General features: G+C 39.5%; 2 protein-coding genes across 3 annotated transcripts; one reads left to right on the forward strand and one right to left on the reverse strand.

The window, feature by feature from the left end:
• Positions 1 to 2,424: 2,424 nt before the first annotated feature.
• uvssa (UV-stimulated scaffold protein A) lies at positions 2,425 to 20,438 on the forward strand. Of its 2 annotated transcripts, none has more exons than XM_055159416.1 (15): positions 2,425 to 2,567; positions 2,830 to 2,962; positions 3,041 to 3,194; positions 3,334 to 3,510; positions 3,584 to 3,704; positions 3,787 to 4,191; positions 4,276 to 4,385; positions 4,488 to 4,616; positions 11,605 to 11,722; positions 15,268 to 15,484; positions 15,555 to 15,683; positions 15,759 to 15,942; positions 16,042 to 16,153; positions 19,427 to 19,601; positions 20,115 to 20,438. In XM_055159416.1, exons 2-15 carry the CDS (start codon positions 2,853 to 2,855, stop codon positions 20,206 to 20,208), a joined length of 2,235 nt encoding a protein of 744 aa, XP_055015391.1. In that variant the 5' UTR covers positions 2,425 to 2,567; positions 2,830 to 2,852; the 3' UTR covers positions 20,209 to 20,438. The 2 variants fall into 2 exon arrangements, with proteins under 2 accessions (XP_055015391.1, XP_020779162.1); XM_020923503.2 differs by having other exon boundaries at positions 2,851 to 2,962.
• A 593-nt stretch (positions 20,439 to 21,031) lies between these two features.
• Positions 21,032 to 24,175, reverse strand: nkx1.2lb (NK1 transcription factor related 2-like,b). The gene is made up of 3 exons (XM_055159503.1): positions 23,891 to 24,175; positions 22,702 to 22,921; positions 21,032 to 21,771 (listed from the first exon to the last, which is right to left on the reverse strand). The coding sequence occupies exons 1-3, from the start codon at positions 24,173 to 24,175 to the stop codon at positions 21,032 to 21,034; spliced, it is 1,245 nt and encodes a 414-aa protein (XP_055015478.1).
• Positions 24,176 to 25,914: the final 1,739 nt, after the last annotated feature.

Raw genomic sequence — 25,914 nt, forward strand, 5'->3', positions numbered from 1 at the left:
TCGGAAGGTGTTCCGGGCATGTCCCACCGGGAGGAGGCCCCGGGGAAGACCCAGGACACGCTGGAGGGACTATGTCTCTCGGCTGGCCTGGGAACGCCTCGGGGTCCCCCTGGAGGAGCTGGAGGACGTGTCTGAGGTGAAGGAAGTCTGGGAGTCCCTGCTTAGGCTGCTGCCCCCGCGTCCCGGCCCCGGATAAGCGGACGAAAATGGATGGATGGATGGATGGACGTTGCGTTAAATTATCGTATTAAGGCACTGGCATGACTGCACTTTAGTCTCAACTCAACAGTCAACACTCTAGTCTACACAAATAATAATTATCTCTGGTTAAAAACACAACCAGATCAGACACCGGTGTCACCGTCGCTCCACAGCCGAAGGGAGAGCGCCGAGAGCGGCGTCCAGCCAGAACCGAGTCCGTTAGACACGACCAATGATCACGGAGCAGAATTACAATTCTGTGATCGTAAAAATATACAGGAATATAAGCAGCGTTATATAAAATTAGTATTTAGACTGGGATCTAGCTCAAGAGATGGAGTTATCCTGACTCCTGACCTCACATCGTCTTCATCACGTTAGCTGCTTCTGTCGCTAACTTTCCTACTGAACTCGTCAAAACTGATAAAACACACACAGTCACAGATCTACAGACATCACAATATAATGTTAACGTTATGTACATTCATGATGACTAATACAATTAACTTTTAAATAATTACTTACAGTTAAATCCGCGGACAACAGGTGGGTGCTGCTTCTTTCCACTCAGGTCCCGATAACGGCTGATGAGTCAGTGGCGCGTCCGCGCAGCGAATCCGAACCGGTTTAGTCGTGGATCCGCGCATTGATAGTACAAATCAGTGTGTCAAAAACAAAGTGTTGTGTTAAAAGTACGTTCACAGTGCGCATCTAAGATGATTTAACTGCAGATTCTCTCTGAAACAGCAGGCCATCCAAGGGTTAGGGTTAGCAACAGTCAGAAAGCGAATACGGAACAAATACGCAGCGGATCCGCAAAGCGGACGGACTGTGGGGCGGATTTGGCGGACCGAAAGCGGATCCGCTGCGGATCCTGATGCTAGTAGGGGTGTCTCATATTGGCCAGAGGTCGCCTGGACCTTTGTCTGTAATTAGGCTTTTTTTAACTCTGTTTTTGTAATAAATAATACTACACTATCAGAGCTTGTTTTTGGATTCTTCTCTGAACACTCCATACCAACGCAGGAATCATCACAGTCAGGTAAGCAGAGGCATTGGGGATTATAAAATGTTAACCACGACAATAACATGAACAAACTGAATTAAAGGTAATATTATAGCCTATTGCACATTAATGGAGAATAAAATAAACTACACTACCCTTCTAAAATAGGCATTAAGGCAAGTATATATATATATATATATATATATATATATATATATATATATATATATATATATATATATATATATATATATATATATATATATATATATAGCTGAGGGCGGCAGCAGGTAACCCGCCGTTATGGATTACAATGTCCAAACGTAAGATGGGAAATGCACGTGCACTGACAGCTGATTGGGCCCGATGTTTGAATGAAACGCGTCCCTCCTTCCCTCTTTGTTGAACATTTATCTATTGGAATAATATGCTTCCCATTCTACATGTTGTAAGTGAATGGCAGACTGCGCATGCGTACTGTAATGAGGTTCTGCTACCACCTTCACGCAGTAAAATGATCTAGGAATTCTGAAACCAGTTTCTTTATAATTACACATCCAACACTCTTCTCTCTTCATTTCACTTCTATCCACTTTTATATAATCACAGACGCTTACAATTAGAGAGAAAAAGGGCCGAGCGTTGTATAACACAGACACACAACTGATATATAATATTGTATATATTTATTACAAAATATTATTTATTTATACATTTATTACAAAATATTATAAAAGTAATTTTCGCCATAGATCAGGTCAAAGCGTGCAAACTTATTTTGAGCTCTGTGCTGTGTGCTCTGGTGATGTGGTGTCAGTCCACGGGTTGTGGAGAAACAGGATAATGCATTTACATTCAGTTTGATGTAGTTTTATTCAGTGCAACACTTAATATGATTGTGAGGCCTGTCCTGTCAGCGGGATGTGCATGATCTGAGGCTGCTCTCGGGTTCGGGGAGTGTCCAAACTGTTTTCAGCCTTTTCCTCCTCCCTTCGGATGCAGCCGCCTGCTCTCCCGGATGATCCAGGTGAAGATTTCGGACACCTGTTGATACAACACATATAGTTACCATGGTTTCTTCGCAAATAAAAGGACTTCACGTACAACACACCTCTGCTGAAGTATCTCTGTCAGTGCAGTGAACAAAGTTGCCCACCAGGGGGCGGGCAGCAATGGAGCTTTCCAAAGGGTTCCTCGCCAAACAGCGAAGAAAACAATGACGAGGAGGAGGAGCTCATGCTGCGTAATAATATGTAACGACATAGCCTAAATCTATGATCAAATGCTATATTTACTGCCAAAAATGGCTTTTGATAAAGCAATTCTCGCCTAAAGACACTGCAAAATAAGCAAGCGTGTGGTGAGTATGTTTGGACTGGCTATTTTATTTTAAATTTTTTTTTATCTTTACCATTGCTAGCATTTTAGCATTAGCATATAATTTAATAATATTTGGGATACATGTTATATCTGTGCAATTTACAATCCTGTCATAGTACGCGTGTTGTAATGTGTGTAGATCTACCAGTTCTACCAGATCTACACACATGTACACTACCAAGTCTTTTGAATCTGATTAGATGATTAGAAAAGCAAACATGTTTTATGTTTCAATTTCTCAGGGGTATGATTGTATTTGACAGAGATGGAGTTGTCACAGAGAGATAGACTGTCAGAGCTTGTGGAGGAGCTGACTACATCAGGACAGGGTGAGCTAAACCAGGACAAGATGAAGGAAATCAAGAAGCTCTGCAAGTATGTCATTGGAAATAGTTCAAATATGGTTTATAACATGGTAACATGTTGCTTTAACTTCACCACATGTCTTTCCAGGGTCTCTAATGACTGCATAAACCACGTCTACCATTCAGTCATGTCCCAGCTGAACCAAGATCACTCAGAAATACGGTTTTCTGCTTTTCAAATAGCCAGTGAACTTTTCAATAGATCACATCACTTTAGGACGTTATTGGTGGATAGTTTCCAGGTAATAATAATTTTCTTAGGACATTAAAATTTTACAATCATTTTGATCATACAATTTACTTTTAAAATTGTATATGTGCTTTATGCTATATACCAACTTACCTTTCTCATTTCAATCCTTCATGTCCCTTTTACAATAGGAATTTTTAGAGTTGACTGTAGAGACGGACCTTGATCAGCCCTTGCCACCTCCAAAAGAAGTAGCAAAGAAGTTAAAGCATTTGGCCATCAAGACAGTCCAGTCCTGGCAGGCATCTTACGGCTCAGCTTACAAAAAACTGGCACTTGGATATCATTTTCTCAAGCAGGTTAAAAAGGTGAGGGACTAAAAACATGAGATTTAAACATTACAGCTGTGAATATTACATTACTTCTCTTTATTGCATTCAGGTGGATTTTCAGGATGCTGAGACCAGGACTGTGGCTGAAAGAACAAGGGAGGAAGAAAGAAGAAGTCGACTAGAGCGCATTTATAAGGAAAAAGCAGATGCAGCTACCAAAGACATGGAAGGTGAACACATTTTGTATATAACAATAGCTGCATAACTTTAATTTTGTTACACTCATGAATTAATTACTTCATTATGTTTTAGACTCTTATGAAGAAATTGAAGCAACCCTGATTGAGATGGAGTCCTGCATGAAGCTGCTGTTTCCTGAGTTTGAGCTCACAAATGTAAAAGAGGACATGGCTAGAAGTTACTCTCCAAACTGCCACCTAGTTGACGTAAATGACCAACAGCCTTGTTGTACTAAAGACTTAATTAATGGACCAAGTGATGAGAAATTATTAGAAAAACAAGCAACAAATGAAGAACATAATGGGAAAATAGGAACAGAACTGCAGAAGCCAGATAACACAAGCCAAAATAGAGATGATGATGATGTTGATGAGGATGAAGAAGGTAGCGAGGAAGAGCACCCTCCTAATGAAGACTTTATACGCAACTCTGGGCTTATCTCGCACTCATACAGTCTGGATCTGAACTTGAGCTCTGGTAAGAGTCCACTTAAAGACTTAAATATGTAAATTTAATCTCAATGCTTAACTTCTTAATATGCTTTTGTGTGTGTTATTTTAGGACTCCATGTCAAAGAAAATGAAGATAATGAGGCAGTTGTATCTACAGTTATAGACCTGCACAGATTGATAACAGCAAAACATCTCCCTGCGGTACAGGGATGGGTTCAGGTCAGTACAGTCAGTCAGTACACAGTACAATATTTATTATATGTGGTGGTTTAAATGTATCATGTGAAGATTGCTGCTTTTACATGATTCATTTGGACTTAGGTTTTGACCAAAGCAGGAGCTGAGCAGAGGTTGTTGAGGAAAGCACTGGATCTCAAGAAATCATTGGAAGCTGCTCTACATAAACATAAAGAGCTACATATCGACTACAAGACCAGAGTGCGCAAAGTGGTGAGTTACACATGAGCCACCAGCAGATGGCAGCAGTCAGCAACAAATGAAAACTGCTGACATCAGAATTCAATTTATTGGACAGTTGGAAACTTACATGTTTAAGGGACTTAACTAGTTCTTTTTGATGCTACGTTATAATGATATATTTTGCAAGAAGACTAATGAATTGCAATTTACACACCTTTAATTCTGTCTGGCTTCAGTTTCTTGTCTAGTGTCTATCCCAGTGTCTTGTTTTGCCTTTAGATTTTATATTTTTGTTTGAGTCTTTAGAGTGTCATAATTGAGACAGAGAGTAGGGGCAAAAAAATTAAGTAAAAACATTTCAGAAAGGTCAGATGCAGCCTGCTAAAGCCATAATGCATAATGCATCAGAGACAGAGACAAGAAATTGGGAAGCAAGGGGGAGGATGTACCCATTCATTCCCATCACTAGCACTAATGTGCCCCGTGGCTTGACAGCTGATATGTCTATCTGCTACCACTCTATCAAAGCTTAGCATCATTCCTCCACCTGGACCAGAATGCCCTGATTGTCCTGTATCATTTAAAATTTGATAGCATTTATATGGGAAAAAAGATTTGGTATGTAATAATATTTAGTTGGTGACAAATGGAAGAGGTCTACGAAACCTTTTAAAAGAGTGCAAACTCCAGTCTTAAAGAGGACAAATGAATGCAAAGTGGTTTATGCTTTTGAAAAAGCTGCATAAAAGTTGTAGCGCGTGAATCCATCTTTAGCTGAACAGAGCAGCGAAGTGACAGTGACAGAGCGCTAGGCTTCTTGCTCTGCCTGGTTATCACTGTCAGGGACCAGTCTGCTGCACCAGCAGGCCCAGCGCCGCGATAACCACACAACTTACAGCCCCTTTATCATAATTAGCTTTTCCTTTTTAGCCTTAAAAGGCCTTCCATTACTGGGTCCTTCTCTATCGGGTCGCTGACACACCACACGATTGGATTCTCTCTCTAAGGGCCTTTCAATATAGTGTCCCATAACGGGGACTTGGAGAGAGACGGTAAACTGTAACAGGCTGCTATGGATGCTGATAGAGAGGGAAGTTTATTGAATGCAATATTAAAACACTGCATCTGCATTGAAAACAGAATATTAAAGTAAAAAGGCTGGCTTCAGTTTTGAAAGGTTTGGCTTACACAGTTGCATGTAACATGTCAAAGCAAACCTCCGTCAGCCATGCTTCTTGAAATATTTATATAATATATATTTTAATTAATATAATGTAACTGAATAAGAATGGAAATGGTTATTTGACCGCCCATTATATACTCTATTTTACAAAACAATTCCGTTAGGCAGTGTCAGTGTAAGTTTACAAAAAATGTTTTGGTCATGTCTTTTTCCTTTTTATTTAGCCAAAGATAAGACAAATTCCTCAAATGAAATTCGGTGGACTTTTTCTAATGTTTGTGACAGATACAATTCCTTAGTTTTTATTGCTACACCGTGCGTCCTTATCCAGCTAAGGATTAGCCCTTTAGAACAAGCCAGGTTAAAGTGCTGCTACAAACAACTGACAGAAATGTCAGAGTATATTATCTTCTGTTTTCGTTTGTTATTGATTTTTGTTCTAATACCAATCTTATAAGCATCTTTTGAGTGGTGCAATGAATACATGGCTCTGCGTTAAGAATAGGACAAGGCACACAGACTTATTTGAACATATCTGTTTTTAAGAGTGTATTCACTCACTCTGGGCTCCATTCATACAGGCCAAGGCCTTGTTTACTGCTGATAACCCATCTTATCACTGCACAATGGATGTGGCCGCCTGTTCCTGCACAGAGATAAACAAAAGAAACAATATCCTTTTATTTCTCTCTTCCACTACCACTCCTCTTTTTTGTACTTTTATTGTCTTCTTGTCGCTTAGTAACATTATGATCCATGCATGCATTTAGATTGGTATTGTTATTATGTCATTATTTGAATGGTCAACAAGAACGATGTCATTTGAAAATAATATGCACTGATACACTGGCCACACACTAGTCCATAATGTCTATCCATCAGAGAAGTTTATGGTTTTCTTTCTGACCCATCCTCCGATTGTATTCTCTGTGCCCCCCTGTGGATTCATTGTTTATTTATTTTTTACTTTACACATGCATGCTTATTTATAATGGACACATTACAAACTAACTTCCAAAGGTGTTATTTAAGCCTATACTATATCTATACTAGGACAGGTAACCAGATTTTATTCAATGCATTAAAAGAAGTCTATAGACGGGAAAAGATATATTAGGGAGGGTGTGTGATAATCTGTTTATTCAGAAATAGTATGCTGCAATTGTGTGGGCCACCTGTTGGCCTCATTTGGTGTCTTTATACAGTGAATAGAGATGTCTTTCAAATGGGAAGTGAATTGATCTCCGATTATATATGCTGTTGTTTTAAGAGGTAGATACACTGCAAAAAACAAAAAATGTACATTTTACCTTGTCTAACAGTAACTCTGATGACTTGATTCAAAAAGAGAGTCTAATAATGACTCTTTTGATCACAGATTAAGACAAGGCGAGAAGGCGAAGTGAAGCAGACAGTTGGAAATAAGCCCGTTGACAGGAGAAGGTTGGCGAAGCTCTTGGTTGGCTAATAGACCTGCCAGCCTAGGTTAGCGAAATAAAGATGTCACCTTTTACATCATATAAGCTGACTGCTCCCTGGAGACAAAGGTTTGCGTTTGGCGTTATGTGGTAATGCTGCAGAAGAGGTTGGGATGCTACAGAGTGGGGAGAGGGAGGAGTTGGAAAGAGGAGCTTTTTTTCTCATTAGTGGCGGCCCCCATGGGACGCTCTGTAGGTAGTAATGAATTGGAGTGCAAGGTGGTAATAGAGCTGTGCAGTGTTGTTGTGCCCATTTAACTTGTGAATAGGTCAGACTGGAGTGGAAGCTTACGGCCTAATTAGTTTGTAAATATGTTCAAGTCAATCAGTGGAGTTCTGCTTTCTTTTAGTTGAGGCTATTGTATATTTAAACACTTCTAAGGAAGACTTTATGTGCTGTTTTAATGTGCCAATGTTTTATGCTGACATGTGGGGCTGTCTCATAGTGAACATTTTCAGTTTGATTGCCATTAATTTGGCAATAAACAAGACAGACTTTTAATCATTGCCATTTAACACAAAAGAAACTCAAATTTCTTAAAATCTGAATTCTACTCTGAACCAAATACTTTTACTGACATAGGTTTGACTGTAGTCCTCTTAAACTGATCATTGACTATTAGAAATGACTGAATCTTAATCTTGTTTACATTTTCATAATTGCACAGCCTTGCCCCCAGATTTAATTAAAATAAAGTTGTGATGACTAATCAAAGCTTTGACTGAATGTTTTTGGTGAATCACATGATAATATGCAGTAGTGTTATAATGTCACATAGAACATTGTTGACTTGTTCAGTTGTTAATTACACTTAAACTTTGAACCAGGACACCAGCACTGAATGAGGTTTAGTTTTCAAAAAGCAAGTTAACTTTTTTTTATGATTAAAAAAAAATCCTAGATCATTTTAAAAAATCCTAAAGTTCAGGTGCCTGGAATGTGACTGTGTTTTATGCACTGAATGGTGATTCTCATTTGCGTCTCATTGCTCTATTTTAAATAAACTGTTTGTTGATTATGCAGTTGTTACAAACACATTTCCATTTCAGCCCTAAATGCACAGTGGAATAATCTCCTTACAGTGTGGTTTGTGAGAGTTCTATTAAGTTGTCAGTGAAGATGCTCCTCTAAAGTTGCTCTCCCCCCTCCCCTCTCACAAGAGTCCTCCTTATACTGTGTGTGTTTGTGTGATGGTTAGCCTGCCCCTCCTCTCTCCACACACCTGACTTATGGCTGTGCAGTAATAATTTGCCAGACCTTGGCAGTCTGAGTGTACATTAGCATATAAATAGCAGATGCACTGAGTGCCCATCTCAGTCGACTACATTTAATTTTTGGTTTATAAGATTGAATGGGTTTTTAAACACAGCACCATCAAACTTGCCAAGAGACAAATGAAGTCAGAGGTGTAGTTGTCCGGGGCGGTGCCTTCGCATCATTTTCTAAGGATTAGAGTCTTATTTAAATGGGACACATTAAGAGATGTTCTAGAAAGTGAGTTAGGAAGACACCTGTGGAGACATCATTTCTAACCCTATTACTGCACTTGTTTCAGAATCATTCACCTGAATAGTCTTGGCTCCTCTAAGGTGTTCAAACCTACAAAACAATCTATAGTTTTCTATGACCGCATGTGCAAAACACAATGCTGCTAAAAGTAGTTATGATCCAAAAGTGAAGACTTGTATATACTATATGCACAATTGTTTATTAAATCATCATTAAATTCAACAGCATTTCATAAAAACTTTTTTTTTTTTTTTTACAAAAAGTTCCTTTGTAGACAAGTAGAAATAATTACTTGTACAGATAGACTGGTACCATTCATGACTGTCGGGAGAATATTTGTTTCAGAATAGGGTTGAATTGGCACCCTAGGGTGTAATGAATTGCTGTGTCTTCAGCACCCACCTTAAACAGATCTTTATTTGCTTTTAAGAGAACTATTATTTTTCTTTCCTGCCTCTATTTTCCATTTAACTTGTTCTTTATTTTATCTCTGAGTAAGCTTTACCATTACAGTAACACATCACCCTTCTTTACTTAAACAACTTTATTTTATTTATTCTACTCTTTTCCAGAACAGTTTTTATTTCCATTGTGCTGAGTTTTTACCGTTAAAGTTACGAGTATTTGTTTTGTCCCCTTTTCCTATTATAGTGACTCATGGCTCCGCTTTACCTAAACCATCACTTCTAATTTGTCTGCTAAATCTTGAGTTTCGGTTAAAGAAACTGCTTTTATCTCCTCTAAGCCATCTTCTCTACCTTTTTTATTTTATATCTCTTTTTTTTTTTCGTGCAGCCTACCGTGCGTGCTCCGGAGAATAAACCAGAGCTCTGTTAAAATGCAAAGCAGCCTCTTGCGCAGCCATGTGGGGGGAATAGAGGCCATATTTTAGCCTCGCTCCCCGTCAGCAAAATGTTTCTGGTTGAAAGCTAATTCTACTGTGAGACTTACAGCTCTGCCAGGCCAGCCGACAGCGCCTGATGCTATCACGATTAAATTAAGGTGAATTAGAGACAAAGATGCAGAGAGAAGGGGAAAAGGGATGATGTTAGGGCAGGATTTTCCTCTGGCTAGGCGATCACTTCTTAGTCGTAGGTCATTGATCAGAACAGAATAAACCAGGCGGGATTAAAGGCGACAAGCACAAAACCAACACTGGTGATATCTGTGTGTATAGATGTGTTCCATTGTGCAGAGGATGAGGGAGTGCGGCAGAGGGTAAGAGTAATGTAGAAAGTTTGGTGGTTAGAATGGGGCACTCCCAGGGAACTGCATCCTGTCTTAAGCGGATAAATAAGATCAAGACTAGGGATCTTTTCAGGACGGCACGTTTTCTTGAGATTAAAGAAGCCATTGTGGGAACTTTTTAGCGTTACTTTTTCCTTCTGTTTATCACAGACTTCTTTATATTGGTTTATTTTTTATGTAAGTGGCGCAAAAGAAATCAACCCATACCAAAACTGCAGCTGATACTTGTCAGTCTTATAACCTATAAAGTCTTTATGCGATGTTACATTAACATACATGTTGATTATAGTCTGTTCACAGGTAGACTTATTATGGTAAATTATTTAAGTCAAAAACAGGTCTCAAAAATTACAGCTTTGGTGATATAACAAAAAAAAAAAAAAATTTTATTTTTAATTCACTGGATTTGGATCACTAGATTTTTTACAGTGTCAGTATTTGTTCTTGTTCTTTGCTTTATGCGCAAGTTTAAATCATACCTGACATCACTGTTGATCAGCATAACAACAAAAATAATGGATTTCCAAGCTTTCTTTCTTTCATGCACCAGCTGTTAATGTCTTTTTGCCCTTTTAATTGGAACTAATTAGGCTTCAATTGTTTATTTGCTGTTAACCGATTGTATTATTGTAACATAAAGCCTTAATTGCCGGATGTTTGAGGTGTGTTTAGGACTAGCATGGTTAGCTGAGCCTGTCCTACACTTTGGTTACGGTGCCCTCTTCTTCATGTGTGCACGGGTGAGCGGCTGTGGTCCGTAATCATCAGTGGTCTCATCATTTGTAAATGAATGCTAACGCTCTCCTGGGTTTTATCAGCACTGACACACACGCAGACAGGCTAATGAAAAAGAGGCCTTTGGGAATAAGAAGTTAGTTTAACGTTAGCTTTTATTGCTCCTCATAATGCTAATCACTGCCATTATTATACTAGGAGGCGGCGGTGTGTGTCTTGAGCTGTTAAAGGCGTAGCTACACACACACATACACACGGTTGGGTTATGGAAATGACCCTGGTGTATAGGACTGTTGTGTTCTGCATTGTAGCTCAGCCAATGGCTAACAACCACAGCAGGAAATTAAAAACCATAAATTCTGCTTAGTGCTGATAGCAGCTCATATAAGACTAGACTACCTCTCACACGTACCAACCCACCGCCTCCAGGTTGTCCAGGGAAGAGCAAAGACGACCACAACACCTAAATTGTCCAAGTAAAAGAATAAATAAAGTAAAAATTATTAATCAGTTAAGTTTAGGATCAGGACTATAACAGAATGGCTTTGGCAATAAATGTATTAGCAGTGTCATCTACTAGCCTCATCATACACCATAAAATAAAATGGACAAACAATGAAAAATATAATAGAACTTTACACATAACTGTGGCAACCATCACTTCTGTCCCTCCAGAGCTTTATTTAGCTCTAACTTAATAAAATTTCCTTGAAATTATATTGGACGGGATTCTTGTAGTAGTAGTGTAGGGTTTCTAGTTCTTCATTTTTTCATCTTTTCTCAAATGTTAATGATCTAGGTGTGATCCGTTTCCTTATTTGAAAACCTTTATTTCATAACAATTTTTTTTAATTTGGTTTTCAGATGAAAGCATCCTCAGATGGAGATGGAGATAAAGATGACGATGATGATGATTTCGATGAGGTCCCAGAGAAGGAGGGTTACGAGCCACACATTCCAGAGCACCTCCGGACAGAGTATGGTACGTTTTCATTTCGTTAGCCTTGTGTGTGCACCGATCTAACCTGCTGACATGTGGTAAATAAAGAGTTGAAACTACAAAAAGAGACCTGCTGCAGCTCTAATCCCGTAAGATTCACACTCTCTTAGTAAATAAACGCAGGCATGCTTCAAAGACCGGGCAGATGTAGAGCTCCAGAGAAACCTGCTCCTTAACCTACACTAAAACCTGAAGTGTTTGAACCATCACATAACAGATCAATTAGCTAATGCCATTATCTCTACAAATGTTCAGCAAAACTATAATTATTACAACTAGGCTATCTGATGGGTGTTATATATTATTCAGGACTAATAATAACCCATTAATGGTATCTTTTTTTGACACTTATTGGCGTGTACACCATTTATGACATCAACCTGTACAGGGACTGAAGGTGGAAATTAACAGTCTTGCTATAAACTGACATAAGCATATTACCTCTTTGTGAAGGTCAGTGTTTTTTATTTTATTTTATGTGCATTGCCCCTGATAAACAAACAAATAAACTAAACTAAATAGAAGTGGCACTATAATTTGCCACAGCTGCTCTGGGGCTGACAGAGTGAGATGTGGCTTCCAATTTATGCCATCAGCTACTCTAACAACTACCAGCCCTTCTCACAGCATATTAATACATTTTTTATTTTATTTTTTTCAAGGGAGGTGATGTGTCTTGCCCAAGTGCACAAAACAGAAGCTATAAAGTCATAGCACATTACTTCAAGTATTTGTACTTTGTTTGACATGTTAATATCCTGAAACAATGAAATGCGACTAAACCTATCTCTACATTGGCTGTTAACCTAATGTATACTACTGTGTTTGAAACTTGCATCACAATTTGGCTTTATCTAGCTTATTTCCAATTCTGGCTTTGGCTCCCATATTTGTTAGCAGCTGATTTGGGAACGTGTGCCCGCTCTGTAATGGAGACAAATAGTTTTTTACCCCGAGTGTTTACTCTGTCTATCTGTGATGGATTTTGTCCTGTCAACACATCCATTTACCTCCACTCTCTCCTATAGCTAGCTACATATGATTGACTGTTGAAGTGCTGTTTCTTCTGGCAGACGTGGCTGAATTGTATTCTCTCTTGTATGGGTCTTGTTTAGCCTTCAGGCAGAGACCCGGGTGAGAGGTCAAATGCTCAGGTCATTAAACAAGCGCCTCCTCGTTATATTGCACAGTCAGCTCCAAAAAACATATTTTTTAATCATTGGAATTTGAATGCTGTTAATATCATTATGAGTGACTATATGTGTAAGCTCCAGGCTAAAGGAGGGCACTAAAGCTGTCTCACTGTTGCGCTGTCAGCCATATTGATGCACATCACTCATATACATTTATGGCATGTGTGTTTATGTGTATGTTCTTACTTTAAGTGTATTCCTTAATGAAGTCATAACCCAAACATGTTGTTGACCATACCTTTTTCGCTCCATCAGCCACTCCTATGTTGTGGCTTCTCTATGACCTATGACCCCCAGCTCATCTGTGTACTCCCCACTGACTTCCTGAGTCATTGCATCCTACACAAGAACAGTTTTTACCTGCAAAAGGCTGCCTCTCTCTCCACCCGCCGCACACCCTCCATTACTAATCAATTAGACGTTAAAGTAATTAGATAGTATCTGATGTGGCCAAAACAGCTGTGTGTGTGTTGTCAGGGTGATTAGTGGGTTAGGTAATGATCTACAGAGGCCATACCAAATTAACAATGCAACCTTTTTAATGAGCCCCTATTAGCCTCGCACCTAGTTTTTTACCACCCACTTTTACACACTTTGCTGCAGTCAATACATCGTACCACACTACTTTATCATATTGTAATTATGGTGTAACCTTAAAATTGACTCCAAAAATGCTTTCATTTATAGTATTTGCATTTTAAGAATGCACTATTAAACTTTTTGGGAGAGGGTGCTGCCTGTGTCCATGAAGACTGGCATTAAGATGTACTATTTTTTATGGAGATAAGCAGATGACACAGACAGGCCAATTTATAGGTAAGATCTGTGGAGAGGCAAACCTGCTCACTGGAAGAATGCAGGAGGTATTTTTAGCAATAGAAACATCTGTAATGTGATTATGCATAAGGTTTAATGCTACAATATGACATGCGGGCAAAGTAATAACCTCTCCACTCTCTTCCCTTCATAAATTGTTATCTTTATACCGATACTGTATGCTTACAAAAGTACCACAATACAGTACATACATCCTAACTTGAATACTGAAAAAAAAAAAAAAAAACTACAAGTGTAACTACTGGTACAACGCAATTTGGTTTAATTGGGACAGTACTCCAAAAGCTTAGTGTTGTATTTATCATTAATGATCACTAATTCTGCCTCTCATTCACTTTTGCCCCTCTCCCCCTCCTGCTCTCCTCCTGCCTCTCTGTCCACTCCTATCCTTTTCTCCATTTTGGTCTCTGTCCCGTTCTGTCATCCTCATTATCAGGCCTCTTATCCCCCTCTCTGCTGTCAGGTCACTATCTCTCTCCTTCTCAAATTAACATTTTAATTACAGGCCCTGCTTAACCCTAAGAAATCAATACCGCTTTCTGCCTTTCCTCTCTTTCTCTTCCTCTAGCTCTTTCTCTCCAATTTCTCCTTTTAGCAACCCCACAGTCTTAAACACACTCATGCATAGCGCTTTGTCCACATTTTCTCGAATTAGTGTAGAATTATGTATTTGTAACAATGCTAGTTTATTTTAAAAAGAAGATTGATTACTTAGATATTAAGCAGTCTGTTTGTAACACATCAGCAGTATTGTAGATTTTTATGAGAATATGCTAGTCGAATGATACCTTATCTATATCAGCACACAGTTATGTCAAGGTCTTTGATGCAGTGAATAATCTGTGTGATCAGTATTTTGGCAGGTCTCACTTTGCCGCTCTGGTCTGATCTCACCTGCAGTTGGTTAATTCCACTTAATCCATTGGAACTCTCGGCTGACCGTTTGGACGGCCACACACACAACTACCCCTTAGTTCTGAAGGAAAGAGCTGTACAACTGCACTAAAAGAAAACAATCTACCTAGAAATATGGTCATTTTGTAGTTGAATTTACTAATCTTCAAAAGTAACAACCATTGTCCCAAAATTCTAAAAGGCATTTGAGGGTAAATTGGTATGTAAAAAAAAATGGGCTATTTGAGAAATCTAACCTTGGTATTTAATGTAGTAAAAATTAAAGTGTGTCATATGCCTGGAAAATGAAAAAAAAAACACCCTGCAAAAACGCATTAGAACTTTGTGGGTTGTAGCCAGATGACAAACATTAGTGCAGGGTAAAAGATATAACATTATAAAACATGATTAAAAGCATGAAAATAGTCAGTTTTTAACCCCTTTTAACCAGCATGGCCAAAGTTAATGAAATTAGCTTGATCTACCAGCAAGTCTTAATAAGATGGAGGATTAACAAAAACAGTGCTTAAAAATTCAACCAAAATTGTACCAAGCTTACATTGTAGGTGTCTTCTGAGATTCTAAACAAAATGCATTTTACAGGTTTGGATCCCTTACCATCTACCTCTTCAGCACCGGTCACAAAACCAGCTCCTACCAAGCGACCCCCAGCCCCACCACCATCCACCACCTCCACCTCCTCCATCTCGTCTTTCTCAAGGAAACTAAAACGACTCAGGGAAGAGGAGCAAGACCCAACTTCTGCTGCTGCTACTATACGCCTCCTCAAAGACAAAATCGCCCTCCCAACTGATTCCAGGTAATGGACTTTTTGGTAATATTTGAAGAACTTCATATCTTTGACGTTTTATGAAGCAAATATTTTACAGCTCCTCAGAACCTTCTACTTCTGTGTCCACATCTTCAAATAAGAAAGCAAAGGATGCTCCTGTGGTTCCCTTTGGCTTGGACATCTTTTACTGGGGTCAGGATCAACCCTCCGCCGGCAAGATCATCAAGTAAAAACAAGTCTAAAATGTTGTCTTAATATTTGGTTTATGAGGTATCCATGCAAATTCATACATTTGGTCCAGGTCAGCCTCGCAGCATCAGTTCTGGGTGCCAGCAGAGATGGAGGAGGAGGTGGAGAACAAGGACATGGCAGCAGAGAGCAAGAGCAGGTACATCTCATTCCCAGGACGCTTCACTCCAGTCAGCCACTTCTGCAGGGCTCCACTGGGCAACGGAAAACTGTGCCAGAGACAAGACAGGGTCAAGGTAACAGGGATTAATATTAATATTGTTTCAAGTTTGGTTTGTTGATGTCTCATATAAAGGCATTTTTATGTATTCATTGATATGTTTGGTTTTATCCAGTGCCCGTTCCATGGTCGGATCATTCCACGGGACCAGGACGGAAAACCTTGTAATGCAGAGGACAGACAGAGGGAAGAGCAGGAGGAGATGAGGAGGAGACAGGAGCAACCTGGTAAGATATTATTCATCTAATAGGGCCTGTACTATAATCACTAAACATTTTCAAAGGGGAATATTACATTCTGTGGGGTATTAATTGCTTAAACATATGACATATTTAGATCACCATGTTATATTGTTTTGAAAAAGATATATTTGCCAAAAAATAGTGTATTAATGTTATAAAATGCTATAAATAATAAGTTTAACTTTTGTTTTTGATGCTAAGTCCCTGTTCTTTGTAGAATAATAAAAAATATTTATCTCTGTAATAAACAATATGGAAAGCTTATATGTTGAAGATTTTTAATTAAGTATGTGCGATATATGACAGCAAAATATATGCTTGAATTTTTACGGGTATAAACAAATTTATATGGAAAAAACACCACCCACACCTGATTTTTTTTTTCCCTGTAAAATAAAATAAAATAAAAACAAAGTAACCTCTGTAAATGTGAAAGCAAACCACTATTCTGCTCAGTACCCCCAATAATGTGGCATGTCCCGTGCTTTTGTGTGTGTTTGTATGTGTGTCTGTGTGCATGTGTGTGTGTTTGCGTGTGCGTGGGCTGGGGAGAGTCTGCAGGATGTCCAGCAGCTGCCAGCAGGGCCTTGTTAACCGTCGCCTCTGTGTGAGTGTCACTGTCTGTAAGTGTTTGTGGAGCCCTGGCATGCAGTCCAGTGAATTGTGAAATAGCATCTTTTGTTACCAAGTACACTATCGATCCAAGAGTCAATCTCACACCTAGCCACACACACACACAAATCAATCTCCCAGCAGGAGGGGGGGCAGTGGCCTGAGTGAACCCATGAACCAGTGTTCTCACCCTCTCCTACCTCTTTAACCAGGCATATACAGTACACAGGTATGTTGGTGCACTATGCAGCAAGCTATTCTATGATGGCTCCTAGTTATGGGTAAAGGTAAACTGAGGATTGGTATTGTCTATTTTTTATTATTTCCTTTTCTGTAGTGCATACCCTTATTTTTTATTTCATCATAGTTCCTATTTTTTATGTTTCACCATAATGCCAAAGCAAGTTACTAGTTTATGAATTTTGTTCACTGATAATGGCAAAAAAGTCAGATTTTGATATTTAATCAAATACATTATTTCTTATTCATTAAAAAATGTTTTCAAACTATTTTGATGCAAAAATACTTGATACAGGTAAATACTTGATACAGATTTAAATACCAAAGTGACAATAAAACACATTATCCTTACAGCTTTCACATCAACACATCTTTCTTCATTTAGACTTAGACAAACTTTATTGATCCACACATACACAATATAATTTTATCTGAGCTACAGATTTCTATCTTAATAATATATAATTATTTAATCAAATCAAAAGTACTTATTCTCCCGTTCTTTAAATTCAATATAATAATAAAATGATAGACCTCTTAGCCACTGCTTGCATGTCAGTGTGGCTCAACAATCCTACTTTCATCTTCTCAAATTGTGACTTAATATATTACACAAAGGCGTTGCCAGCATTTTGGAGCATATTGTTTATATTGTTATTTTTCTGTTAAAGTCGACGTTATGGAAAGGACATGTTCCCTGTATAATCGGCAGGCATTGATTTCATTGACTGTCGACATGTGGTTTAGATGAAACCATCAATGGAATCATCCTACAGATGTCATTCTGTTTATGCATGGCATGCTAGATGACATCCAACAATTCTTTAGACACTTTATTTCTTAACCTGTTTCTCTTTGTAGATATTTTGTAAGTTTTGTAGATTATGTAATTTCTGAATTCCTTGAATAACAAACCACAAAACAGCTGAAAACAATCAATTAAATCAACTCAAAAAAAAAAGTTGTCCAACACATGAATAAACCCTGACTTCACATGCCTGCTGTCTGTGGTCTGCCCTGTGCCCTCTTCTCTCTCTCCCCCCTCTCCTCCTGTCTTTTTCCCTCCTCTCCCCCCCTCTCTCTCTCTCTCTGTCTCTCTCTCCCTCTCCCTCTCTCTCTCTTTCTCTCTCTCGCACATACAGATCTAGGGACTCAGCTGGAGTGGCTAAGAGGTGTTGACGGAAAAAAGAGCCCTGCTGCAACAATGATTACACCAAAAAGACTGTGGCCTTTTCTCATTTCTCCTCTCGTTTTGGGCTGATTTCTTTTCACCTTTTTCATTTTCCAATCTTTTACTTTTTCTTCTTTTAAAGTACTGTATGGGTGCCACTTCCTGTCTTTCCCAAACTCCACACATTAGAGTAGAGAATGAGACAAATTCATTTATTATTGCATTGCATGATACATTACATAGCCATGGTTTTATTTTTTCCCTATAGTTACAGTTAAATATTATGAAGTAATTCTCAAAAAGTTGCAGGTCAAATTAAAAGTACAATAATAATGATGTCTAATGCAATCTTAAACTACATTAAAACCTGATGACCTGCATGTGAACAGTAAAATCTGAGTTTTCAATAAAAGAAATTGAAATGGCTACAAATATAGACTTGACTGCAATAATTTCTTATAGCAAAAACTTTTGTATTAATAACTTGAGTTAATTAGTTAGCTACCAGTTACTGTATGTTTTTGTTCAATATTTGGCGTTAGTTCTTATCATCTAACTTGATCAAGGGCACAAGTTGCTAAAATCCCGCACACAGATACACCAACAGACTACAAAAAGCAGCTGTGCCGTTTTTAGCAGTAATGATTCCCCTAAATACACCAGCTGCTTCTCAATTACGGCCTTAGCTGGCTGTGTAATTAGGGCTAGTTGAAGGTCCAGTCAGGGCCGGGGTCATAGCGGCTGATTAAGGGCCCCTCACACGCACCCACACACCCACACAGGGCCGGGGGGGTCAGTGTTTTGACAGAGCGGTGGGCCCGGCTTCAATCCCATCACAATCACAGTGTAATTACTTTGCATTACCGCAGCTTTATCTCTAATTCCACCAGGGTACGTCATTAACCAGGAGTGTCTCTTCGTTTAGACAGTCATTACTCTGCATTACAACCACTTTTACTTTTATCACCCAGAATTATGACGTTACACTTTTCATTAACACCACAATTGGATCCCAATGGGCCTGTACGACACACTGTTTACCCCTTATGGTCTGTAAAAGTGGGCATTACCAGCTCATTTAGTTTATCAGTTCTAATTACTTCATTACACCTAAATTACTTTTGTTTAAGCATCAATTCAGATCCTCTGCAAACTTGGCAAAAAACCTGTTAAGGCTACTTACCATGTACTTCTATATGCCTTATGTATGTTTGTTTTTGTTTGTTTTTTGGTAGACTGGCGAGACCCAGAGCTGATGAGAGATATTGAAGCTGCCACTGGAGAGGACCTAGGCTCAAACAGAGTGGGCAAGAAGGGCAAAGGGAAGAAGAAGAAGTTCCCCAACCTCAGTGACCTCAAGCAGAACGCCAATACATCGCGGTCCAGGCTGGAGAAGAAAGTCTTCAACAAGTATGTATCTTTGCACCTCCTCCAAGAGTAAACAATACTCAAATGTAAAAAATATTAATATTTTATGAGTTATTATTGTACCATTGTCAGTATTATTTGCTTTTCAGTGATGTAGTAGATACAAGTCAAGCAGTGCAGCCAACTTCAAAACTTTTTTTTAATGTTATTGTTTTTGTTTTGTTTACATTTTACAAATCAACCTCAAAATTTACTTTGCCTAAAAACCGTGTGTATTTTTTTCTCATATTCCATTCCCTGTTTTATACATGGCATTATTGGCATGTGTTTGTCAACAAATCAGTGCAGACCAGCAACCACTTAAAGCTTTTTTCTTACTTTGAATATATTCTTGTACTAGTTACTTGTTTTTGCATTGATTGATGAACAAATAATCAACAACGACTCCAAAATTTCCTTGAAGCTGATACAATAATAAATATTTTAATAATTTTTTTAATAGTATTAAGTAATCGCTTTTCTAACCTGATTTCTTGATTGTGTCCATCTGACCAGGAGCTCCATGCGCAGAGTGACTGAGGTGATGATTAAAGCTGACAGAAGAAAACATGACAAGTTCTCTAACCAGTTCAACTATGCTCTCAACTGATCTCCAGTCAAAACACTCACAGCAATAAAGTACCATTTTAAAGCTCTCAATGAAGAGGGTGGAGTAACACATCAATGCACATTCACTTATTTTATAGTCTTGTAACTACGTATTTATATTTGCAATGTTTTATTTGTAGTCACAATTAATTGATGTGGATTGTAAAACAGAAAATGAAATATTGCTTTTGAATTGTTTTTTTAAAATACACAATTATTTATATGTTTATACACGCATGCTTTTTTGTCTCTTTTTTTCTGTGTATTAATGTATTTGATGTGTCCTCTATTTTAATAAGGCTAATTCAGGGATGAGCCAGACTTTAAGCAGCACATTTTTTATATTTTAACAATCCAAATTCAATTAGCTCACCAATGAAATGATAAAAATCCTGCTTCACTATATAACCTGTGAATATAGTTAAGTGTTTCATAATGTGCAGTTCAAGTACACAAACCTTTCATTTATGTCAGTATTTTAATATCAAAGATGAAATGATAGCTCATGATTCTCAACATCCAATGATTTGATGTTAACTGTCAACATATTCAATAAATATTAAAAAGATCAAATAAACAGACACAGCTGTCAGTTACACGGTACTTACAGTAGATCAAGCAATTCCTGAAGTCATAAATAATTATTTAATATTCAATATTCTGACTTTTTAAAGAAAAAAAAAAACTTTTTTTTTATTCAAAAGAGCATTCATAATGAGCTAGAGCGGTTATGTACAGTTTCTGGGAAATATCCACATTCTATCAAAATAATCCTTGAAATGAGAGCCTTGAAACAGTAAAAAGGAGTCTGTGTGCGCTGGTATCTACAGGTGTGTGCTGTAGAAGGCCGGCGTTGCGTAGCTCTGCGTTCCTAGCATGAAGGGGGACAGTACGTGGCTGGCTGTGAGGAAGGGCAGCTGCACCAGGCCTCCTGTGGGGGGATGGTGGTGTCCCCCATAGCCTGTATGCATGGCCAGGTGTCCACTGACAGGAGGAGAGGGGCTGAGAGGACTCAGGCTGCCCAGGCCTCCTGCCCCGGGCCCACTGCCCCCTGTGCCCCCTCCTGCTCCTGTGGGGGCCGACGTGTCTGCCCCTGGGTTCTGCTTCTTCCACTTCGTGCGGCGGTTCTGGAACCATATCTTCACCTGTGTCTCGGTGAGGGACAGGGACAGGGCCAGGTTGAGGCGCTCACACACAGAGAGGTAGCGTGTGGACTTGAACTTGTTCTCCAGAGCCACCAGCTGCTCATATGTGAAGGCAGTCCGTGCTCTGCGAGGCTTTCCTGACTTGGAGTCCGAGCCTGAGCGCTTCCTCTTGGGCTTGCCCTGTGTGCTCTGGCCCCCATTCGTTTGGCCATTGGACAGGGGTCCTGTGGAACCTCCTCCAGGACTCTTGTCTCTGGATGGCTCTTGGTGACTGTGAGAGCTCAGCTCATGCTCTCCGTTGGAGACCAGGGCAGAGCTGCTCTCTTCACTGCTATACGCCCCATCAGCAGCCTCTGAGTCTGGGGTCCCAGAGCGTGGATAGTCCTCCTCCTCTGGACTGCGGTACACGAAGCTGTCCTCTGGAGAGTCACACAAACACTTTATTAACATCTCATGTAGTAAGTATCAGTCTAATGGCCAAGGCAGCTACATTTACTGCTTCTGACCCCAGTCCAAAGAGCTCATTAATAATGGTTCAGTGCTACAAACATTTAAACAAACAAAGAAATATACAATTAATTCCAAAAAAATATATAATTAATTTTAACTAACTATTCTGAAAAACAAAAACAATAGCAGAAATGTAAAATAAGTAAATTATTATATGTACAGATAGTCTAGTCCTAATTTAGTTTTTTTTTTTAATTAAACATCCTCACCGCCATTTTAATTGTTGTTGAATTATTGTTAATACAACACTGAAATAATTACTATTTCAAATAATTTATCTTTAAATCTCCGTTCATCTTTTGTGTCAGTAAAATTAGATTTTAGCAATATCTTTGCTAATTTATCTTTTTTGTGGACAACAACATAATTTAAAGGGGTTCAGTTTAAAATTCATGGGCCACTGAAATTACATCAAATAGATTTATGCAGCTTGGCACAAATATCCACCTGTCAGAATCTTACGGAAATAAGTTGTGCGTTAACACGCGCGTAACACCAGAATCGGTAAAGCAACAACAACGAACTGTTGATCTATTGTTGAAAGATTTCCTAGGCTGTATGACCAAGATCGTGTTGTTAATCAAGCCCTTGAATTGAAAAAGTAAATTAGGCAGTAGCAAGGATTCAACGTGTTAAATATGTTACGGCAGGTGACAGTTTCCTCGATCTTTTCGCCTCACTGGTCTAAAGAAAAATTTAAAACATACTATTTATTAAACAATTTAATATGGGAGTACACAATGTTTATCTTGGGTGCGTAAGAATTTAAAAATAGTAGTCTCATAAGGTGGTGGCGAGGTTTTGTTGTTGTTTCTGTATTTATGTTTTGCACTTACTGCTGCTGTGGTAGTCGTCCGCGCCGTAGCAGCTCTTGGCCGGCTCCAGGCCGGGCTCGAGGCCAGGCTCACGCTCCACGGTGCGGCGCTTTTCTGCGCTGAATGCGCTCAGCTCGCGCTCGGGCCGCTCGTGCGCGTGCGGGAATCGGCGGCTGCTCGTGAACTTGTTGGGGTCCAGAATGTCCAGCACCGAGAACGAGGTGGTGCGGTGCGTCATGGGGCCCTGGACACACGGACAGAGAGATTAGGGCACATTTTTCCTGTCATAGATTTTTAATGTCTTAATTTCAGAAAACCTTAATCTATACATTTTGATCGGAAAAAAATTTAATAAAAAAAAATAATAATAAAATTAAAAAATAATAATAATAATAAAAAAATAAAAATCTGTCATATTAAGTGAATACATTCAACCAATTTTTTTCATCAAAGCTTTTGTAATTTATTATTATTATTATTATTATTATTATTATTATTATTATTATTATTATTATTTACGAAGTCAACAAGCAGTTAATTTAATAATAGTATACCTGATTAACTGGGCTGATTATTACAGTCTAGGCTATATGAAAATCCAGCTTTGTTAATAAGGAACAACAGTAGTTTGTTGTCATTGAACAACAGCAGCCTGTGAGCTGTTAACACTTGATGATACGAGCCAAACAGCTTTTTACAAACTGGATGGTTCGCAGGCTCCATGATGTTAGAAATGCATTCATCCTTATATGTTTCCAAATAAAGTAAATAAAACTAGAGTTCGCAAGATTGTTATCAAACGTTTCAGAGATCAAGCCTTTAGGCCTATACGCACTGTCCATAAGATAAGCTTTTTTCGTTTAGGCTACAACATCTTTATTATCAACAGGCCAAGCAACGACACAAATCTCAGATTAAAATAGTTTCTCAAACCAATTATTTTACCCATGTCACCATAAGTGTTATTTTTACGCTGCTCATATGCGTTTTATTTTATTAGTATTTTCTTTTATTATAATGATGATTATTAGGCCTAATTTTGTAGTTAAAAATTGTGTAACTGTTCCCAATTTATGATAACAAAATTGTCCTAATAATACGGTAAGGAATGTGTTGAAAGTGCATGCGCTTTTTGTGTATATCGAACAGAGACGGAGCTTGTGATTCAGTGAAATGAAGTGTAGGCCTGTCAACTTTTCTCCGTGGACCCTACCTGCTGTGGCGGGGATAGTGCTGGGCTCGTAGGGTCTGAGTGGTTGTCCACAGCCTGAGCGTCTCTTCCGCTGGACACCCCGTTGGACACATGCCGCTTCTCCACCTCTGCGCCTGCATCCAGCATATCTGCACCGTCCGGAACCACCACGGTCTGGAGCCCGTCTCCAGTTGACGGTACCGCTCTGTCACGACTCACCCCGGCCACTTGCGCCACTCTGTCCCGGTTGGCACTGGGTTGGACCGCGTCCACCACGGGTCCTGGCACAGCTCTGTCCCGGTTCATAGCGTCACTGTGATTGTCCCATATATTTACGATCCAAATTGAATACCACTCGATGGAAATGAAAAGGAACCAGGTTTATGTGTTTAGAAAGAGAGTTTAGAACCCATGTCAAAAAACGTGTGGTCCTGTCCCATCAGAGTGCTATTTGAGGTGATGCTGCCCGCGCACTAAACTTTCCCATGCAGTCAGTCAGATTGGGCACTCTCTGCGATGGCGGTCCATCCAAACTCAGGCTTCTGTACGCGCCTTCATCCCCAGAGTGCTGCGTACCTGCAGAGGCTGCTCTGCCCCGTGCGAGTGCTCAGACACAGATGTTTGTAATAAACACCTCTCTCCCCGCCTCCAGCCTCGTGCGCTCTGCTGTGTGGATCGGGTTGGCGCGCTCTCTGCTTGTCCGACAGGAGTTGTAGGCGGGACGCTGTGGACCCCATTCTGGTGGCAGCTCGCTCTCCGGCTTGCACGAGTCTCTCTCTCTCTCTCTCTCTCTCTCTCTCTCTCTCTCTCTCTCTCTCTCTCTCTCTCTCTCTCTCTCTCTCTCTCTCTCTCTTTCTCTGCTTTCTCCACAGACGCGTAAACCGGCTCCCTCCCTCTCCCTATCAACTACACCTTTTTTGGATTTTGGCCGGCCCCTTGGGGACCTTCTGTGGGTTCCTCTTTATTTATGCATTCCTATTCAACCCAACGGCTTGTAATTGGGTACAAATTAATCCCACTTCCACTAATAGTCTATTATCTCGGGACAGAGAGAGACAGAGGAACAGGAAGCCTCCTCTGCTACAGGCCACCCTGCGCTTCTTATGGGCCTAAAACCTGCCTGTAGTTGAGTCTGTTACAGTGTGGTGTCCGTGTGTTACAAGGTTAACTACTGTGTGTAATTGATGTGTAGCAGAAGCGCCGTAGCTCGCTGTACCAGGCCAGCTTCATGAACGCAACTCTTATCTTTAATGCAGATTCCAGGGCAGGGCTGCCTCCTCCTCAAAACTCAATTACGGCCTGAATAAAGTCGGTAATGTCCCCGCTGCGGTGAAATATTGATTCCTAATCCGTGGCAGTCATTACTATGCCAGAAAATAATAGACCACAGAATTGGATTTTGATTTAACACACGACGTGTTTATTCTAATGCTTGGGACTTAATATTCCGTTGACTCGCGTTTTAAGCTGCGGACCAGAGGGGACTGGAGATGGAGCCCGTGACGCCACACTATTATATTGTTGTGGAAGAAATTAAAAAAGAGGCGAGGCACGGGACATCCTTCCTGTCCTCCTCCGAGCCCGCGCGCACAAGGTCAGCTCCATGTAATTGGCTTGCTCAATGATCCTTAAGAGCAAGAAATTAAAAGTTGAGCAAAATAATGACTGAAACAATGAGACATGATTAGCCAATCAGAGAGCCCCGCCATTACAAGGCCTTTGATCTACTTCTGGCTTTAAAAGGGACTCTGGCTTTATGGCTGTATTTTAAATGAGGCCATATATTCACTTTATTAAACATCACAGCAGCATTCACCTCTGGAAATATTAGTATTAGACCTGTTAAAGGAGTTAGAGATCTGCTACGGCATCAATGAAAGTGACTGTAGAACACTGAAAACCTTTAAGAAAGTGTTTTGCTTAAAATACTTGGGCTACATTAACTTAACTAATCTCACATAATAAGACATAAATAAACACATTAATTTAATTCATTTCCAGACCTCAGCTTGCCTTTCTTATTTGTCTGTTGGACACTCGTGATC

This window comes from Boleophthalmus pectinirostris, unplaced genomic scaffold (assembly GCF_026225935.1).
Source record: "Boleophthalmus pectinirostris isolate CB_2022bp ecotype Guang Dong unplaced genomic scaffold, ASM2622593v1 HiC_scaffold_23, whole genome shotgun sequence".
In the NCBI taxonomy this organism is placed as follows: Eukaryota; Metazoa; Chordata; class Actinopteri; order Gobiiformes; family Gobiidae; genus Boleophthalmus; species Boleophthalmus pectinirostris.

What these genes read in the sequence shown, in the direction of transcription:
- uvssa (XM_055159416.1), top strand. Translation starts at nt 2,853, where the DNA reads ATGGAGTTGTCACAGAGAGATAGACTGTCAGAGCTTGTGGAGGAGCTG. An exon ending in GAAATCAAGAAGCTCTGCAA is followed by an intron (nt 2,963 to 3,040) that starts GTATGTCATTGG and finishes ATGTCTTTCCAG; the next exon opens with GGTCTCTAATGACTGCATAA. An exon ending in GGATCTGAACTTGAGCTCTG is followed by an intron (nt 4,192 to 4,275) that starts GTAAGAGTCCAC and finishes GTGTTATTTTAG; the next exon opens with GACTCCATGTCAAAGAAAAT.
- nkx1.2lb (XM_055159503.1), bottom strand. Translation starts at nt 24,175, where the DNA reads ATGAACCGGGACAGAGCTGTGCCAGGACCCGTGGTGGACGCGGTCCAA. An exon ending in CACTATCCCCGCCACAGCAG is followed by an intron (nt 22,922 to 23,890) that starts GTAGGGTCCACG and finishes CCGTGTGTCCAG; the next exon opens with GGCCCCATGACGCACCGCAC. An exon ending in CGCGGACGACTACCACAGCA is followed by an intron (nt 21,772 to 22,701) that starts GCAGTAAGTGCA and finishes GTGACTCTCCAG; the next exon opens with AGGACAGCTTCGTGTACCGC.